The sequence below is a fragment of the Martes martes genome (genome assembly GCF_963455335.1).
Source record: "Martes martes genome assembly, chromosome: 8".
NCBI lineage: Eukaryota > Metazoa > Chordata > Mammalia > Carnivora > Mustelidae > Martes > Martes martes.
The window spans coordinates 25464241-25485731 of record NC_137895.1 but is presented as its reverse complement, the minus strand read 5'-3'; the positions used below and the strand labels follow the sequence as shown (position 1 = coordinate 25485731).

General features: G+C 41.9%; 1 protein-coding gene across 1 annotated transcript in view; it reads right to left on the bottom strand.

The window, feature by feature from the left end:
* The window catches only part of LOC308347027 (uncharacterized protein C3orf20 homolog), a gene marked incomplete at its 5' end in the record, with an annotated part of 80193 nt that overhangs the window by 9756 nt on the left and 48946 nt on the right, over positions 1-21491 (bottom strand). Inside the window, 2 exons of the mRNA XM_080810203.1 lie at positions 14500-14616; positions 20645-20942. Coding sequence (XP_080666329.1) covers positions 14500-14616; positions 20645-20942 — 415 coding nt within the window. The remainder of the gene's footprint in view (positions 1-14499; positions 14617-20644; positions 20943-21491) is intronic.

Below are 21491 nucleotides of genomic sequence, written 5' to 3'. Positions count from 1 at the left end.
CTGTGGTCTTAGGAAAGGACCTAATAAAGTCTGTCTTTGATTCTGTGGCTTACCCTAAATCCTTCCAAAACCACCCCCCTTATACTTTATATTAGCCAGAATTCGTTTCTGTTGCTTGCGACCAAAGATCCTTAATTAAGAAACAAAATATATGCCTTCATGCCCATAAAATACAGCAGGGGATAAAACCAGAAAACCATCAGTTTCTTTCACTGATCACTACCTTCTGTTATTCAGTGTATTTATGATTAGAAGGTACATTCAGACATTCAGGAAGGAAGGAAGCCTTGGAGAGTTGGTGCAGAATAATTTACGCAGGAATGTGAGCTGGCTGAATCCAAGACTTTTCCAGTTTGTGTGCTTTTAGTATAGCTCTACATGAAACCCAAGTCATTTCTACAGCAGGAATAATTTTTATGACCCTTAACCTTGATCTCTCACTACATTCTATCCTTCTTGGTATTTTTTTCGAGGGTGGCATGGAGAAGAGGTCCTTTAAAAAAAAAAGCTGTATGAACATTATATCTCCATTTTAAATTGTACAATTCAGTGGTTTTTAGTATATTTACAAGGTGGTACAACCCTCACCACCATCTAATTCCAGAACATACTCAGCCCCCTCAAAGAAAGCCCAGGCCCACAAGAAGTCACTGCTCATTTCCTCTCCATCTACCTCTGGAAATAGCTAATCTACTTTCTCTCTCAAGGATCTGCCTATTCTGGACATTTCACACACATGAAACATACAAGATGTGGTCACTTGTGTTTGGCTTCTTTCACTTAGCGTGTCTTCATGGTTCATCCAAGAGGTCTTTTTAAAACACTTAATCAGGACTTCATCAAATGCAAAAATACATCTCAACAAAAATACACTTGCCATATATAGGGACACACTGGGATCCTTTAAGATCTTATGAGGGTTTATAACAACTTTGTACTCTGGTGATTTGTTGGGGGGCAGGGGAGTGGAGAGAGGAGGGAAGGAAGAGGAAAGGTAGGGAAGGAAGGAAGGGAGGGAGGGAAGGAGGGACTGAATGAGTGAATTCTTACAGGAAACAGTCTCCCTAATTAAAACAAAACCCAGAACCTTTTAAGCAGCATGCTGGGGCCATCCCTTGCCCCTGTTCCTCTGTCTTGTCATCACTCTTTTCCTTCACTTACTTTATAGTGTTTGGCGCATAGTAGGCACTCAATATTTTGCATAAGGAAGGAATGAAGGAGGTTTGGTGTGAAATGAGACTCTTTAGGTGGACAGCAGGCAGGTGACCAGGACACAGTGGTTCTCTTCCCTAGAGTTTTCCTAGGACTATAGGCAACCTCACTGGTATCACTTTGATGGCCACTGAGGCACACAATTCCGCTCCAACATTCGGGCCCAAGCAGAGTCCCCACTCTGGATCCACTGCCTCCTTCCTCTCTCGCAAAAGCTCCCTCAAAGTTCTCCCAGCCCAGAGTTTCGTCTCCCTCCAATTCATTATCTAGATTCGACTGATAGTGATCTTTCTAAAGCATGGATATATACTCATGGTCCTCCCTATTTACAATACTTCAGTGTTCCTCATTCCTCTTAGGATCAAGTTCATGCTTCTCCTACTCTGTATCCCTCCTCCTTCCCCTCTACTTTTTTCTCCTCCTTCCCGTCCTTCTCACCCTCTTATCCTCCTTTCTCTCCTCTTCTTCTCCTTCCTCCCTGCCTCCTCTCCCCTTTTCTCTCCCTCCCCTTCCTCCATTTCTTATCTTTCCCATCATAACTCAGGAGACCTAGCATGATCTGGCCTAGTCTCATCTTTTGCAACTGTCCTCATGATTTCTCCACCTTACCCTTTATGATCTAGGTGGATTTCATCTTGGATATGTTAACTCTGAACTCCCTAAAACACCTCTAAGTGGGGCGGTCCAGGAGGCATATCAGTACATGGGTCCAAGGCTCAGGTGAGAAACTGGGACTAGGGTTAGAGATGGGGGTGTCACTAGCATACAGAGATAGTCGCTGAGTCTGTGGAAAAGAATGTTGGGAGTCTGCAAGGTACTCATGGCAGAACATTGAGGGATGCGAGCATTCCCAGAGGTGACCTCAACCAGGAATGCTCTGTGATTTGACTCCTTCATGATCCAGATCGAAAGAGCTGGTTTTCCTGTTTGCAGTTCATCCTTCCCCACTGGTAAGGAGACAAATTCTGAGCCCTGTGTCCTTTAATTCAACAACAACTCCACATTATTATGGAAGCAAGCCCCAACAGTTCAACAACAAACCAGAGTATTTGACGAGACAGACACTCAGAATGACAGTACATCTCAGGTTTGAGTGATAAGATTCGGCACCACAGTTACTCTGACCAAGTGGCAGCACAGATCCTCAAGTGATCCCCATCTGTATCTCCCACCTGAGCCTCATCCCTGACAGATCACAGCTCATCGCCTGCTTGGCCCCTATTTGTTCTAATCACTGCTTGGGGTGCTCTAATATTGTCACTTTCATTCTTCTTTTATTGAAGTAATATGACATAAAATGTTATCTTAGGGGCACCTGGGTGGCTCAGTTAAGTGTCTGCCTTTGGCTCGTGTCATGATCCCAAGTCCTGGGATCAAGTCCCACATCGGGTTCCCTGCTCAGTGGGGAGCCTGCTTCTCCCTCTGCCTGCTGCTCTCCCCTGCTTGTGTGCACCCTCTCTTTCCCTCTCTCTCTCTGACAAATAAATGAATAAAATCTTTTAAAAAATAAAATCTTTTTCTGGAGAAATAAAATAACTAAAATCTAACCAAGCTGAAATCGAAAAAGCTATTAATGGGGGGGCAATAAAAAATGGAGGCTCTTATTGCTAGCATAAATGAGGCAGAAGAGAGAATTAGTGATATAGAAGACCAAATGATGGAGAATAAAGAAGCTGAGAAAAAGAGAGACAAACAACTTTTGGACCACAAGGGGAGAATTTGAGAGATAAGTGATACCATAAGATGAAACAATATTAGAGTAATTGGTATCCCAGAAGAAGAAAGAGAGAGGAGGGCAGAAGGTATATTGGAGGAAATTATAGCAGAGAATTTCCCTAATTTGGCAAAGGGAACAAGCATCAAAATCCAGCAGGCACAGAGAACCCCCCTCAAAATGAACAAAAATAGGTCCACACCCCATCATCTAATAGTAAAATGTACAGGTCTCAGTGACAAAGAGAAAACCTTGAAAGCAGCTCTAGACTAGAGGTCTGTAACATACAATGGTAGAAATATTAGACTGGCAGCAGACCTATCCACAGAGACCTGGAAGGCCAGAAAGAACTGGCATGCTATATTCAGACCACTAAATGAGAAAAATATATAGCCAAGAATACTATATCCAGCTAGGTTGTCACTGAAAATAGAAGGAGAGATAAAAATCTTCCAGGACAGGGACGCCTGGGTGGCTCAGTTGGTTAAGCAGCTGCCTTTGGCTCAGGTCATGATCCCAGGGTCCTGGGACTGAGTCCCATATCGGGCTCCTTGCTCAGCAGGGAGCCTGCTTCTCCCTCTGCCTCTGCCTGCCTCTCTGTCTGCCTATGCTCACTCTCTCCGACAAATAAATAAATAAAATCTTTAAAAAAAAAAAAATCTTCCAGGACAGACAAAAACTAAAAGAATCTGCAAACACCAAACTAGCCCTACAGGAAATGTTTAAAGGGATCTTCTAAGCAAAGAAAGAGCCTAAAAGTAATAGACCAGAAAGTAACAGAGACAATATACAGTAACAGTCACCTGTAGGGGCAATACAATGGCACTAAGTTCATATCTTTCAATAGATACCCTGAATGTATATGGGCTAAATGCTCCAGTCAAAAGACACAGGGTATCAGAATGGATAAAAAAACAAGACCATCAATATGCTGTCTGCAAGAAACTCATTTTAGACCCAAAGACACCTCCAGATTTAAAGTGAGGGGGTGGAAAACTATTTACCATGCTAAAGGATATCAAAAGAAAGCTGGGCTGGCAATCCTTATATCAGGTAAATTAGATTTTAAGCCAAAGACTATAATAAGAGATGAGGACACTCTATCATACTTAAGGACACTATATCATACTTAAAGGGTCTGTCCAACAAGAAGATCTAACAATTTTAAATATCTATGCCCCTAACATGGGAGCAGCCAACTATATAAACCAATTAATAACAAATAAAACAAAACAAATTAATAACAAAATCAAAGAAACACATCAATAATAATACAACAATAGTAGGGGACTTTAACACCCTCCTCACTGAAATAGATCATCTAAGCAAAAGATCAACAAGGAAATAAATGCTTTAAGTGACACACTGGACCAGATGGACATCACAGGTATATTTAAAAATTCCATCCCAAAGCAACAGAATACACATTCTGCTCTAGTGCACATAGAACATTCTCCAGAATAGATCACATCCTGGGTCACAAATCAGGTCTCACCCAGTACCAAAAGATTGGGATCATTCCCTGCATATTTTCAGGCCACAATGTCTTGAAACTAGAACTCAACCACAAGAGGAAAGTTGGAAAGAACTCAAATACATGAGGCTAAATAGCATCATACTAGAGAATGAATGGGTCAACCAGGAAATTAAAGAAGAATTTTTAAAAATCATGGAAACAAATGAAAATGTTCAAAATCTTTGGGATGCATCAAAGGTGGTCCTGAGAGGAAAATGTATAGCGATACAAGCCTTTCTCAAGAAACAAGAAAGGTCTCAAATACACAAGCTAAAGGAGCTGGAGAAAGAACAGCAAAGAAAGCCTAAACCCAGCAGGAGAAGAGAAATAATAAAGATCAGGGCAGAATTCAATGAAATAGAAACTAAAAGAACAGTAGAAGAAATCAATGAAACTTGGAGCTGGTTCTTTGGAAGAATAAATAAGATTGATAAACCCCTGGCCAGACTTATCAAAAAGAAAAGAGAAAGGACCCAAACTAATAAAATCATGAATGAAAGAGGAGATATCACAACCAACACCAAAGAAATACAAACAATTATAAGAACATATTAAGAGCAACTATATGCCAGCAAATTTGACAATCTGGAAGAAATGAGACATATAAACTACCAAAACTGAACCAGAAAGAAATAGAAAACCTGAACAGACCCATAACCAGTAAGGAAATTGAAGCAGTCATCAAAAATCTCCCAACAAACAAGAGCCCAGAGCCAGACGGCTTCCCAGGGGAATTCAACCAAACAGTTAAAGAAGAATTAATACCTGTTCTCCTGAAACTGTTCCAAAAAATAGAAATGGAAGGAAAACTTGCAAACTCATTTTATGAGGCCAGCATTATCTTGATCCCAAAACCAGACAAAGACCCCATCAAAAAGGAGAATTACAGACCAATATCCTTGATGAACACAGATGCAAAAATTCTCACTAAAATACTAACCAGTAGGATGCAACAGTACATTAAAAGGATTATTCACCACAACCAAGTGGGATTTATTCCTAGGCTGCAAGTTTGGTTCAACATCCGCAAATCAATCAATGTGATACAATACATTAATAAAAGAAATAACAAGAACCATATGATACTCTCAGTAGATGCTAAAAAAGCATTTGACAAAGTACAGCATCCTTTCTTGATCAAAACTCTTCACAGAGTAGGCATAGAGCGTACATACCTCAATATCATCAAAGCCATCTATGAAAAACCCACAGCGAATATCATTCTCAATGGGGAAAAACTGAGAGCTTTTCTCCTAAGGTCATCAACACGGCAGGGCTGTCCACTATCACCACTGCTATTCGACATAGTACTAGAGGTCCTAGCCTCAGCAATCAGACAACAAAAAGAAATAAAAGGCATCCGAATCAGCAAAGAAGTCAAACTCTCACTCTTTGCAGATGATATAATACTTTATGTGGAAAACCCAGTTTTCTGATGACTGTTGGAATTAGGAGGATGCCTGGAAATTATCTAATCCCATCCCCCAATACCGAGATTAAGAAATTAAGGACTAGGGGCACCTGGGTGGCTCAGTGGGTTAAAGCCTCTGCCTTCGGCTCGAGTCATGATCCCAGGGTCCTGGGATCGAGCCCTGCATCGGGCTCTCTGCTCAGCAGGGAGCCTGCTTCCTCCTCTCTCTGCCTGTCTCTCTGCCTACTTGTGATCTCTGTCTGTCAAATAAATAAATAAAAGTCTTTACCAAAAAAAAAAAAGAAAAAAGAAAAAAGAAATTGAGGACTAGAGAGGTAAATTACCTGTGGTCACTTAACAAGTCAGGGGCAGAACCAAGGGTATAATCAAAGGTTTGCTATTTTTCCTACACACCACCTCTCTTTTTTTTTTTTTTTCTCTTTATTGTGGGAGAATATATGTAACAAAATTTACTGTGTTAGCTGTTTTTAAGCATACAGTTCAGTGCTATTAAGGACATTCACATCTTTGTGCAACCATTACCACCATCCTCTCCTGAACGTTCCATTATCCCAAACAAACTCTGTACCCATTAAGCAACGACTCCCCTTTCTCCTCTCTGCCAAGCCCCAGGAACCACGGTTCTTTCTGTCTCTCTGTATTTGACTAGTCTAGGGACCTCATACAAGTGGAATCATCAAGTATCTGTCTTTTTGTTTCTGACTTACTTCACTTGGTGTAATGTCTTCAAGGTGCATCCATGTTATGGTCTATATCAGATCATTCCTTTTTAAGGCTGAACAACATTTCACTGTAGTTCTATACCACATTTGGTTTGTCCTTTCATCTGTCAATGGACGTTTGGAATTTTCCATCTTTTGGCCATTGCGTATAATGCTCCCCTAAAACAAATATTTGTTGAAGTCCTTGCTTCCAATTATTTTGGTTAATTATCAAATTATCATATGATAATATCATTGCTTCCAATTATTTTGGCTAATTATCAAATTATCATATGATAATTTTCTGTTTAATTTTCTGAGAAACCACAGTACTGTTTCCCACAGCAGCTGCGTCAATTTACACTTCCTCTCTTTATTCTTTTGTGTATAGTAGACAGAGTATTGGATTGAAAGTTGCTAACCCAACCCCAGGATTGATGAGCTGTGTAATACTGGATAAGCCCCTCTGCCACTCAAGCTTCACTTCCCCGGTCAGGAAGAGAGAAAATGTCCTGTGGCATGCCAGCTTCACAGAATTGTTATAAGAATTGAGCCAAATGAGATATACAGAATGCTTTATAAATGAAAATATTATTTAATAAGAGTTGCCATGAGTCATTTGTACTAAATTTGAGCCCAATCCAATGTCGAAGGAGAAAACCATACGCTATTAGGAAGGAAGGGGCTCGCTAAAGAAATTTAATATTCAGCAAAGACTCCAATTCAAAAGTCTTTTTTCTAAAACCCAGGTGTTCTACCCTAAACAGAGAGCACTGTGGCGGGGGTGCAAGGAAGCAGTCACAGCCAGCTTGGGAAAAGCTGAGGAAAGGACACATCAGCGTGTCACAAAGCAGCCATGGGTCCATCAACTGGTTCAGTTTGAAGTTCTGCCACTCACTGTTTCATTAGAGGCGTTTAGAATTGTGTTTATAACTTTCTATAAACACATCATTCCTAGGACAATGTGGCTTATTCCCTTTGGTAATAAGAGTTGCTGAAATACATCCAACAAATTTTTTTTGTCTGAAGTTAAATCACTGGCTTCATCTTACACAGATTACACAATGGGCTCCCAAGTAGAGAATGAAAACTGCCTACTGGCTTTTGGAAATAGGGATACCCTTTAGATTTTTGGATTCTAAATGTTAAATTTACTCTCTTATTGTAAATTGACTGTACAAACACTGATTTTGTAACCACTATAAAGGATGCAACAAAAATCAGAAGAGTAGACTCCTACCCCAAATGAGATCAAAGCAGAATTGAAGATCTCAAGGGACTGATACAATGTTGCTAGACTTTATAACTAATGACAGAATTATTTTCACTCTTTATGTACACATACTGATGCTACTGTACATAGAGGGCATCTCCTTGAAAGGTTTTTTCTTATTTTAGACACACTTAAAATTTCTTCTGTCAACTCTTTTTCGTGCCCATCTTAAATAGTATCTCATTTGTTTAAAATAGTATCCCGTTTTTAAAGAACATTACAGGCCTGGTATAATTTTATGATGTGATGCTAAGCTATTCGAGTATTAAACAGAAACGCTTATTGGGCCTAGAGCGTACCTGGTCATTTTGGCCAGAAAAGGGACTCTCCTCTTTGGCTCCAAAGCCTATGGTAGGGACAGATATGCAGTCAGTTATTTCTGAATTTGGTACTAAGGAGGAGGAAAGAGACAGTCGGAATCAAGATTAAAATGGGACTGAAGCACAGAGGAGGAGGGTGAAACCTGGGCAGAAAAATAATTGCCAAGAAAAATGGGGCAAGAAAATAGAAAGAAGGCATCCACTCACGGTAGCAATTCCTTCTGAGATATCCCTCCAAAACTTATACTCTAGCCTCTGAAAAGAAGAGCTCATTGCTTTGCAAAGCTCTGCATTCCCACATTAGACAGCTCTAGTTATTTTATTTTAATCATGGTAAGTATGCTCTTTAATCCCCATCACCTCTTTCACCCATTCTCCCACCCACCTCCCCTCTGCTAACCACCAGCTTGTTCTCTCTAGGTTAGAGTCTGTTTCTTGATTTGTTCTCTTTTTTGTCCCCTTTGCTCATTTGTTTTGTTTCTTAAATTCCACATGAGTGGAATTCCATGAGTGAAATCATATGGTATTTTTCTCTCTGACTGACTTATCTTGCTTAGCATTATACTCTCTAGTTCTATCCATGTTGTTGGGAGACAGCTCTATTTTTTAAAATGTTCTTCTTTGAAATAATTTGGTGCCCAGCAACAAAAGAGATAGTAAATAATAAATCATGGTCCAGCCTTATACTGGAACATTATTCAGCCAACATAAATGATGCTGCTATAAAAGAATATAGAAATGATACTTGATGATTTAGGGAAATGCTTATAATATATTGTTATATGTGCCTCAAGCCTCTAGTTTGGGGTGTGTGTGTGTATGTGTAGACATTGGGAAGACAGACAGTGAACAATTAACAGTGTTTATTTCTGGGTAGCAGGAAGCATGGATGCTTTTTATCTTCTCCTTTATGCTTTTTTTTTTTTTTAATTTAAAAAAATCGGATTTTACCATGAGGTCACTCTTCTCAAATTATCTGTGGTGCTGGCTTCTCACAGAGCGGCCACATAAGCCTCCAAAGACCTTCACTAGAGAATGAAGTAGATAAAGAAATTGGAGGAAGAACACATCTTGTGCTCGTGTTTGCAGAGATCAACAGAGAGCATGTTCTGGAGCTCCTGTGGGTGTACATGCCTCTACCCAATTCTCTGTTTGCTTTTGTTGAGCCTCGCTGGGGAAGCAGGCAGACACGTTGGGACATGCTGCCCATTGGCTTTGCTTCCCGAGAGAATCCATTCTGCTCTGGTGAGTCCCAGAAAGTGCTCATCTTCCTCTGCTGTGAGCCACCTCTCCTAAATCCTTTCATTCTGAGGATGAAATGGTAGACCCCTGCTGGGTAGAGAATACTAAAACTCTGCTCAAATGTCCTTAATGTGCACCAAAGAGAATATCATAATGTTTGTGGCGACAGTTTGCCCGAAATAGGCCCATGCTGCCTGGGTGTGGTCGATGAGGCCCAGAGAGGCCTTGAAATGTCCAAAGAGCAGAGACGGGGGTCGCTCACAGCTCACCTTTGTCCTGTGTTGCTCAGTGTCTGTGTGAGCCCTAGAATGAGAGCGCCATCTTCACACAGCCAGACAACCTGTTTGGATTTCTAACCCAGACTTGAAGTTCTCAGAACTCCAGCAGAACTCCCTAAGAAAATACTACTGCAGTTTTACTATATTTTTAAGTATGTGTGTGTGTGTGTGTGTGTGTATATATATATATATATGTATGTATATTATATATATATATTTACTCTCATCATAAATTGACTGTACAAACACTGATTTTGTAAACATTTTTATATATATATATATCTCCCCAAAGTTTTGTTAAGTGTAATAAAATATAAATGTGCTAACGTATCCCACAAATAGATTAGACCAAACAATATCATGTAAAGCAAAGGAGGAAAAAAAAAAACTTTTTAGGTGCTAAAAAGGTTCTGTGGTATAATTTCTCAAACTGCTAATTCTATTTTAATCTTTCAAACTGATTTTAAAAGTTTGGAAGCAGAGTATGACATTAACATTGCTGTACTGCTCACTTAAGAGTTCCATTATTTTAAATCATTGTCCTTTCCATCTTGGGGAGGAGAAGTGGAAGAGAACAGTTGCCCAAACCAACCCTCTTAGCATCTTGAAGCAAACACTCAACTCACTATCTGGCCTTCTCCTTTTAAAGTGGGAATGTGGATGGTTCCATCATTCCCTCTCCTCTCTTACATTAACTCCATCATTTCTACTGATCACATCAAGTCTTACTTGACTTACAGTATTTGCTCTAGCTTATCTATTTCTCTCTCCTCCTGAAGACAGGGATCACGTTGGAATAGGTGGAACAATGCACAAACCGTGCCCCGGCAAATTGGAATCAGTACTCCACAGACAACCTTGCCCCTTGTCAGAGCCCTGGGAAATACTCTTCCCAGACACCAGCCCATTTGTGTAAGAGTGAACACCTTGGGTAAAGAATCGATCCATCCCATGGCATCTAGGTGAACAGCTGAAGTGCATTTTCAGCTGAGTTTTCACAATGCTTTTTGCAGCTTTTTGCCTTCTTACATTATGAAGAAAATACAGGTTTACTTATTAGGGACAATCACATCCGTTCTCTGTACCACTTTGCACAGAAACCCAGCCCAACATGGTAACTGGAACAATTCTACACCTCACATTTTCCCTTGAAAAATAAAGAAAAACAAGGATTCTGCCATACTTGGAGAAGAAAGACAGAGCCATTCCCCAAGGCCCTCAGAAAGCCATCTGGTTGCAATCTTTCCTGGAGTTTTCTGGCCCAGAGACAAAGCACATTTGTGTCAGACGGATCAACACTGTCACCCAGTGGACAGACACTACGCGGGCTGAGGCTGAGCCTTGATCTTGGCTTGGCTTGGCAAGCCAGCATTTAAATAGGAACCTGTTTGTTTTAAGTGATCATGTATTCTCTTACAGGGAGCTGGGAGGATCTCAGCTGACAAGATTTGGGATGAGTGCAGATATAAGGAGGACATATATTTTCATTGTGCCTATGCTGCTTTTTTTTTTTAACCACTAGGAAATTTATAGGAAGCATAGACTATAACCAACCAAGCAAGTCTGCCAAGACACAGGATCAACCAGGCTTGCAGAAGGAGGGAGGTATATGATCACCTGCCAGTATGTGGGAAGATTTCCCTACCACAGAATAAGACTTATTGTTCATTGTTCAGAGAGACAGTGGATGTGTATTTTGAAAACTAAAGTTTTTTTTTTTTTTGGTGATCTGAGGTTATTCACTTTACTAGAATGATATCAGTAGACGAACCATCTATCTCTATTTTGTATATATATCAAATGATATGCATGGTTGCAGCCTCTGACCCATCTCATTCCCCCAAGTCTCTTTAGTCTGTATTATTATTATATATTTGAGAGAGAGAGAATTGGCAGGGGCAGGCGGAAAGGGACAGGGAGAGGGAGACAGAGTCTCAAGCAGACTCCCCACTGAGCATGGAACCCGAGGAAGGAATCCATCTCACGATCCCAAGACCACAACCTGAGCTGAAATAAAGAGTTGGACACTTAACTAACTGTGCTGCCCAGGCGCCCCTAAGTCTCTTTAGTCTTATCTGCCATTTGACACTCTCAACCAACTGGCTTACTTTTCACATTAAGGTGAGAGGTTCTTTGCCTTAAGCCTTTCTTGCTAAATGTACCTTTAAATTAGTTTCTTCTCCCAGCTGGAATGCATCAACAAACTGAAAGCATTCATCTGGTATCACTTTACACTTCTGCAGTCCTGGACGCTGAAACTTTACCTGGTGGGAGATTTTCTAGCGTCTTGATTAAAAGCAGTCTGTTTATTGGAGGGAAATCTGGGTTTGAATCCTAACCGCACCACTCGCTAGCTAGCTCCTTGCCTTGGACAGGTCACTCAGTTTCCTTAAGCTTTAGTTTCCATCTCTGTTATCAGGGATAATACTAGCACCTACCGCCCCGGCGGTTAATCCCTGCTGTGGGGATTTAGGTAGGAAAATACAGATGAACAACAACAGCACAGGGCCTGGACGCATCGTAAAAGCTCTATGAACATTAGGGTTGGCATTGTCATAATTATTACAATGACGGCAGTCACTCTTATTACTCCTAAAATGCAATTCTTATAAAGTACCTCAGGCACGCAGATGAAACTGTGATTTTTTTTAGCTAGAAGGACCCTGAGAGAGCATCAAGTCCTTTGTTCTTCATTAAAATAATCTGGGGAAGTATGTATGTATGTATGTACGTATGTATATTTTTAAAAATTATTTAGTTTAATTGAGAGAGAGAGAGAGAAGGCATGAGTGAGCGAGGGTGGAGAGGGGCAGAGAGAAACTTTTGCAGACTTTCCACTAAGTGTGGATCCCAATGCAGGGCTTAAGCTCATGACTCTGAGATCACCACCTGAGCCAAAACCAAGAGTTGGACACTTGACAGACTGAGCCACCCAGGGGTCCCTCCAAGGAACCTTTTAAGGAACACTGACATTCCCAATAGCCCAATGAAAGAATGCTTATTATATGAATCCTTTTAGATGAATTCTAGAAAAGGCAAACCTAATCTATAGCGACAGAAAGCAGATCAGCAATTGTCTGGGGATGAAGGCAGAAGGAAAGAACTGAAGGAAACTTTCTGGGGTGGTGGCAATGTTTTCTGTCTTGATTATGGAGGCAGAGTATGCACATTTGTCAAAAAGTTTCTGAAACTGTACAGTAAAGTGAGTGCTTTGTATTGTATGTAGAATATATCATAATAAAGTTGATGTAAAAAGCTGATGCTGAGTCTCCTCCCCAGGAATTCTGATTTGACTGTTCCAGGGTGAGGCTCATGCAGCTAAGGCAGGAGCCAGCGGTGAGAGCCACTGATCTAATCTAGTCTCCTCCACCTCCAGACGAGCTCAACCCAAGTATATACCGCTGGTTATAGTGGAAGGTGCAGGACTAAAAACCAGGTCTTCAGGCAAACCTTAGGGGCCAAGTCAGTTAAGCACTGGACTCTTGATTTTGGCTTAGCTCTTGATCTCAGAGTTGTGAGACCAAGCCCTGCATCAGGCTCCATTCCGGGCATAGAGCCTGCTTGAAAATCTCTCTCCCTCTGCTCCCTATCCCCCCGCCACATGCATGCTCACTTGTTCTCTCTCTCTCCAGATTTCTTGTGTTCTCAGCCTTTCCTTTTTACCTGTACTAGTAACACTGCATCTTCCTGGAAATTCCCTCTCCTTTTTACCTCTCTGTATGAAACCGCCTTCAGGGTTCAGCTCACATCTCATGACTCTCAGGAAGCCACAGTCTGCACCGCCCTGCCCTTGACCTAGGAGTTCCTTGGCAGGAGGGACTAAGGCTTTTTTTAAAAATTTGTATCCTCAGAACCAATATTGTGCTTGGCATAGGACAGGCATTCCATACACATTTGTTGAACTGAAAAATTGGTGGAAGGGAATTACCATTTAATAAGTACCCACGATATGCCAGGAATTGAAATGAGCACTTTATGCACATAATCTCATTGAATTTTTACAATTTTATGAGTTGGTTATCATTTTCCCTTTTCGTAAGGGAGGAAACAGGCTCAGAGAGGCTTAGTAATTTGCCCCAGGACACAGAGCAGGCAAATAGTAGAACCAAGGTCTGGACTCAGGTTTGTTGATTTTCCAAGTTCCTGCTTTTTCTACCATACTAGGCTGCCTCAGTCACAGTAGTTATTCTGTTTAGCCATAAGGTATGGATATTATGTATCCTATCTCCTCAGTTAGGCTATAAGCTTCTTAAATGCAAGAATTAAAGTTTAGCATTTATAATCCCATATCAACTCATGAGGTAGAGGATTTGATCACCTCAGTGTTAAGAGAGTATTCAATTTTTAACCACATTAGAGCAATTGCAATGATAATCCAACATTTAGAAGAATATCCACTTGCACTTCTAAGAAAACCTGTAGTCAGGGGGGAAGCACAGAAGGCTGTGATTCGAGCTTATCTATTTCTTCACTCTCTCCTTTTTTTTCCTTCTTCTTTTTTTTTTTTTTTTTTAATTTGACAGAGATCACAAGTACGCAGAGAGGCAGACCAGACAGAGAGAGAGAGAGAGAGAGAGAGGAGGAAGCAAGCTCCCTGCTGAGCAGAGAGCCCGATTTGGGGCTCGATCCCAGGACCCTGGGATCATGACCTGAGCCGAAGGCAGAGGCTTTAACCCACTGAGCCACCCAGGCACCCCCTCCTTTCTTTCTTATGAATAATCTCTAAGTCACACAAGCATCATACACAACATCATTGACATATAACAACATAGTAGGTTGGTTAAAACAGTCATATATCTCAAAGCACGTACCAAAAATATTCCTGGAATGACATTGTGCCTTTGAACCAGAAGTGGACAACTGCCCCCAGTAAATTTACATGCAGAGGTGATGTTGTATTTGAGCAATCGAAAGGGATCTGAACAACTCTAAAAAAAAAAAAAAAAAGATGTAAAGATATTAAATCCCAAGTAACAAATCCTTTGTTCCATTCAGCAGTATTTGCATCTTTGAGCCAACAATTCTAGACTCTCTTCCTATCACTCCATTAGGAATGCCTTCTTCCTAAACTTATCAAAGAACCTCTGTATTGCCAAGGCCAGTGGACATTTTCATGTTTCTTCTATTTCTTGAACTCTTTGAGGGATTTGAAATTACTAAACAGTCCTCCTTCTCAAACTCTCTCCTGGGCCTCTGTGGTCCCACCCTTCTGTTTTCTTTCTATTTCTCTGTGTCTTCCATCCCAGTCTTGATCAAGCACAATTTTTCCTTTACTTGACCTCTAAATACCTAAAATCTAAATATCTGGGGCACCTGGGTGGCTCAGTGGGTTGGAGCCTCTGCCTTAGGCTTGAGTCATGATCCCAGGGTCCTGGGATCAAGCTCTGCAGGAGCCTGCTTCCCCTTCTTCCCTCTGCCTGCCTCTTTGCCTGCTTGTAATCTCTGCCTGTCAAATAAATAAACAAAATCTTAAAAAAAAAATCTAAATATCTAAAATAGATTCCTGCTCCTCACTCTCTCTTCACATACCCCTTGGGTAACCCATAATTTTTGCTACTATTTCTGTGCACCAAATGTTTTCCAAAGCTAGTGCTCTCCTCTGAGTATCAGACTTGTGGGTTGAATTGTCTACTTCCTGATGTATCCATTTTGATGACACTCTAGTACCTCCAACTCCACATGCCCATCTGAATTTTTCATCTCTCTCTCTCTCTTTGTGTGTGTGTGTGTGTGTGTGTGTGTGTGTGTGTGTTTGTTGAGTAAGATCTATGCCCCATGTGGGGCTTAAACTCATGACCCTAGATCAAGAGATCCATGCTCTAGTGACTGAGCCATCCAGGCATCCCTCTTCGAACATTCTTATGTGGATTAAAGATGTCTATAAATTTTTTGCCACTCTACCTATCAGGAGATGGAGGTCTACTTCCACTCCCCTTGAATCTGGGCTGGCCCTGTGATAGGCTATGACCAAGAATATACTGTATAACTTTTGAGACCAGGCCTTAAGAGGTCTCCAGGTTCCATCTTCACCTCTTGGAACATTCCTTCTCAAAACATGGACATCATAGTGTGAGGAAACCTGAATAACTCTTAGAAAGGCGGCTCTCATGAGGAGAACAGAGGTCCCTGGCCAACAGCCATTGCTGAGCTCCTAATACCAGCAGTTCTACCTGCCAGCCATATGAAGCTCTTCTTGAATCCTCCAGCTGTACTCAAACTGGCCCAGCCAATGCTGTGTCAGATCATCCCTGCTAGTTCTGAGCAGGTCATGAGCAAATATGCGGTTGCTGTACTAGGACTGTAAGTTTTGGGGGTGATTTGTTATGTAGTAATAGGTAATAGGTAACAGACATTTCTTATCCTCATCCTTCTGAATTTCCTGCCTCAACAAATGGTACTGTTCTTCTTCTAATTGTGCAAGCAAGAAGCTGGGAGGCATCTTAAATTCTTCCCTCACCCAACATATCAAATCTTACAGAGTCTTGCTTCTAACTACAACTCAGACTTAGCATCCTTTTCCACTCCCATGGCTGCCACTGCCTGACCATTTCTCACCTGAGGTAAATGTGATACTAGGTCTCTCTGTCATTCCAATTTTTTCTGGAACATTCTGTCAAAATTATTCTTCTAAAATACAAAATCTCTTCACGTTACTTCTTTGCTTAAAATCCTTTAATGGCTCCTCTTCCTTTTCAAGGAGAGTTGGGGTTCCTTATTGAACCTCAGAGTTAGACCTCTGCTACCTTCATTAGCTGCTAACTCCCTCAAAGTGCACCCCCCAATACTGATGTCTTTCCCACCTCCCAGGTTCATCCTGCAACTTGCTATCTTCTTGCGTTCCAATGTGTAGTTTTCCAACATGCCTTCAAAAATGTAGTTTGTGGGAAATATTCACTCCGTTAATTCTTTCTAGTCTTACAAGTCTTACTAGTCCTACAAGCCACTTCTTGCCTAAATGTTCTGTTGATACTTCTGACCCAGCACTCATGTCACCATGTCACCTGTTGTGACTGTTCTCTGGATTGTCTTTTCCTTGAGGACACAATCAGGCTCTAATTCATTTTTCTGTATCAAGTTGCTATCCCACTCCCAGCATATTGTAGGAGCTCAGTGAATGTTTATCACCTGAATGAATAAATATACAGAATTGTGCTATCAAAAAAGCTTCATCCTCAAGTAGATATTACTTGTATCTACTTAGTTCCTCATTGTTGAAAGGGGTCAGCCAGGCATGGCTCCTTTTATCAGCTGTACTGGCCCTCACAATTCCTGCTGAGCACACACACGAGGCCCCTGCCATGCCTTCTGCCTCCGCATGCCCAAGCTCACACTTCTGAGGTGCGGGATATGCACCATTCCTCCCAATCCATTCATCTCATTTGATTCCACTCTTGCCCCCCTTAGCCACTGCTCTTCCTGCTCCACAAGGCTACATGGCAGAGCATGGTGCTAAAGAGCATGGGTCCTGGAGTAAGACTGCCTGGTGTAACTCTCACCCCCACCCCTACCTGACTGAGGAACCTTGGACAAGTGATCTATCTGTCCTGTCTCAGGTATCGACCTGCACTCAATGGACACAAATGCAGAGAGCCAGCCATTTATGGCTCTTTTGAGAATTAAATGGTATTTCAGGTAAATAGTGGTTGCAACACAGTAAGTGCTCAATAAATTTCGGCTCTCTTGATCTTATTCTGACTTTGCTATCTCAGATCAGTTCAGCGAACATTTACTGAATGTCCATTGGATGCCAGGTATGGGGTTGGGGGGATGGCAGGTACTGTCTGCACCAAGTATATCAGAGCCCTTGGGATTTAATGGACATTATTGTCCTCCTGAGGACTTGAACTCTTCCTGACTATGGTCCTGCTCTCTCATCCATTCAGCTTGTCTGCCTCTTCAGGGGAGACCTAGTTCCTTTCACAAGCCATGGTCCCAGAGGTACTTCCTATGAAACCAAGAAAGAATTAGCAGTGACCAGATACCCTCATATTTGGCCTTCAGACTAAAGAAACATTCAATCATTTGTTGGTTCATTTATTCACTTGACAAATACATTGTAGATGTTAACCATGTATTCGGCCCAGGACAGGCACTAGGGCTACGATGGTGAGCAAAACAGGGCCCTGCTATCAAGAAGCTTCCAGCTCGGGATGCCTGGGTGGCTCAGTTGGTTAAGCGGCTGCCTTCGGCTCAGGTCATGATCCCAGCGTCCTGGGATCGAGTCCCACATCGGGCTCCTTGCTCCGCAGGGAGCCTGCTTCTCCCTCTGCCACTCTGTCTGCCTGTGCTCGCTCTCTCTCTGACAAATAAATAAATAAAATCTTTAAAAAAAAAAAAAAAAAAGAAGCTTCCAGCTCTGGGCAGGAGAATCTGGTTTCAGGGCAGGCTGGAACGGTGAGGGTGCCACTCCCAGAACCAGTGCTCCCTGTGCTCCCAGAACCCATCCCATATCCCCTGTGGCTCAGGCTACCCTTCTAGGAGCTTTGTCTACAGCCTTGATGCTTCCACCAGAGTATCCCGTGAATTCTTATTGCTGGCCAGCTTCCAAGTGCAGCTTAACAATTTCAGCATCACACAGGCCTCCCAGTTCCCTGGTTAGGTGGAATGAAAGAAAAGGAAGTGGGAGCCAAGACCCTGGTCTGACCAGGCCACCCTTTTGATGAAGACTGGAGTTCTCAGGTGAATGTTAACATGTTGTACGATCTTCCCCATTCTTATTTGTATTCCCTTTAGGGTCTCTGGTATGGGAACATTCCCTTCATTTTTATGATCTAAAAAAGAATCTAGGGTACCCTGTGGTACCCAGCCAATTAAGTCTGTATTCTCTTTCTTCACCATTCAGAGTTACAAAATGACATGTCACTTTCCTACAAGGTTGCTATCAATTCTGCTGGATGAAATAATATTTCCCTCATCAAAACTTACATTTTAGATTTGTTTATATTCTGCTTTTTTAAAAAAATATTTTATTTATTTATTTGACAGACAGAGATCACAAGTAGGCAGAGTGCAGGCAGAGAGAGAGGAGGAAGCAGGCTCCCTGTTGAGCAGAGAGCCCGATGCGGGACTCGATCCCAGGACCCCGGGATCATGACCTGAGCCGAAAGCAGAGGCTTTAACCCACTGAGCCACCCAGGTTCCCTATATTCTGCTTTTTTAGCAAAAGACTGGAGGTGGTTTATAGGAAGTAAGAATAGAATCAGAGAAACAATGAATCTTGGAACAACACTGCATTAAAAAAAGAAAGAAAGAAAAAGAAAAGAAAAGAGAAAAAATAGTATCAGAGAAAATTATAAATTAAAAAAATTTTTTTTGATGGGAAAATTTCAGTATAAACAGAAGCTCTGGATCCAAAAGAGGAAATGGATTTCAGATAAGTGGTCCACAAGTTCTTACTCTATTTTTATAATTCAGTTTAAAACTTTGCTCTGTACTTCCAGGTAAAGTGAAAAGAGAAACCCAGTTGGGCACCAAAAATCTCATCACTGGGGAAGGGGAAACATACCAGATTCTTTATTTTTTTAATTTTTTAAAAGATTTTATTTATTTATTTGACAGAGAGAGATCACAAGTAGGCAGAGAGGCAGACAGAGAGAAAGGGGGAAGTAGTCTCCCCGCTGAGCTGAGAGCCCGATGCGGGGCTCGATCCCAGGATCCTGAGATCATGACCTGAGCCGAAGGCAGAGGCTTTAACCCACTGAACCACCCAGGCTTCCCAATATACCAGATTCTTATGGGAAGTAAAGCTTCTCATTCAGAAAGACAATTTTCACTTTGGGCTTCAAATAGGGGACACTAGGCTGGAAAATATATTGTAACATCCCTCAAAAGAAGCTCAGGGCTACTTAGGGCAACATCTTAAAAGGCCACTCAGTGGCAGCATGTCTGCAAGGGGCGACGTGGCCTAAGCCCTTAGCTCCCACCAGCTTCAGACCTGGATTCTGCAAAGGTTCTTTAATATATCCCCCGGGGCTATCACTAGGGTTGGGACAGGGAACTGAGCAGTCAGGGTGGGAAGAGCCCCACTAGGAGGGGGACCTCAATGTAATCCTAAATTGGATTTGGCCTGAAGGGAAGTCCTTAGAAGACTGTCAGCAGGAGAATGATGCCCTTGTGTCCGTATATTAAAAAGAACACCCAGCAACATATAACAAATACCAGGGGCGCCAAGACCAAAGGCAGGAAAACTTGTCAGAGAGGCCACTGGAGAGAATCAGATGGGAGGTGACGAAAGCCTGAAATAGGCAGATACAGTGGAATTGGAAAAAAAGGCTCAAATGTGAAAAAATGTCACAGTGATAGAATCAACTAGGCTTAGAGGATACTCATTAAATGTGTTGAGAGTAAAGGCTCTCGTGGGGAAAAGGCTTCACGAGTTACTACTCGGGTCAGCTGGTAGAGGCTGCTTGCAGTGCAGTCAGGGAAAGGAGTTTAGGGCCCGGTCTAGGCTCGGCTGAAAAGGATGCTGGGTTAGTAGTGTCCATCATGGGGGCAAGATGGGAAGATGCTGGCATGCCTGGTATTGACCTTCCGAGCCTCTGGCAAAAGAAGCACAACAACGTACTGTGTGTTTCAAAATGTGTACACTGTGATTCCATGAATATGAAGATCTAAAACAGACAAAACTGATTTATGGTGATGGAAGTCAGAAAAGTGGTTCCCAGGGGCAGGGGTAGGTGGGTTACTGACTGAAAAGGGCAAAAGGGAGCTTTTTTGGGCCTGGGAGTACTCTGTATCTTGATCTGGGTGGTTATTATACAGGCGTACACATACAAAAACATTAATTAAGCTATATGCCCTTAAGATGTTTGACCTCTATTATATGAAGGTCATACCTCAATTGAAAAAGTGGGGAGAAATTCCTCCATAGCCCTTTGTGTGGCTGAGGAAATGTCTTAAGATGTAACACGCAAGTAAACATTAGTCACAATATGTCTTAATAAACATGACACTCACCTGAAGGCAAGGCATGCTTTTACATCTGTTCAGTTTCCTATACACTTTGGCCATTTCTTTTGTAGTCTTGTCCGTGTTGCTAGCTGAGAACACGTGGACTATAATGAGCTGATCTGTGGAGGACAGCTGGTGGCTTATAAGGTGATCATACTCCAGGTCTGTCACTTCAGGGACGCTGTAAGTGCTACACTGGCATGTGCCCCCTTCCTGCCCACACAATGTCCTCCTGAGGACCACAGGACAGAGCAGCTGAGGATCAAACCATGCATCCTTGTTCTTAATGGGAGGAGGAGGAAGCCTAGAAATGTAATGGTAAGAAATCATGTTCAAAGAAGTAAAAGGACAGAGGCACCTGGGTGGCTCAGTCAGTTAAGCAACGACCCTTGATTTCAGCTCAGGTCAGGATCTTGGGGTCCTGGGTATTCAGCCCCATGTTGCACTCTGCTCAGCCAGGAATCTGCTTGTCTCCCTCTCCCTGTCTCTCTCCCTGCTTGTGCTCCTGCTCTCTCTCTCTCTCTCAAATAAATAAATCTAAAAAAAAAGAACTGAGAGGACAGAAAGAATATCACTTTAGAAGAAACCAAAGTGGCTACTTTGGTAAAGCATTTAAGTTTAATTCTGGATAGAACTTTATGTGCCAATGTGCTAAAACACTTTTCAATACACTGAAAGAATTGAATGTAAACCTTTTCAGTTACATATGCACCTGTGGCTCTGAAACAAATATAAGCCTTATGTTCAGAGGACTTAATTAATTTAAATGATTGCAAGTAATTGACCAGTAAGAATGAGACTTAGAGTCTTAATTGCAGTTTGACAAATGCAAGAAGAATGCATCAAGGTTGGT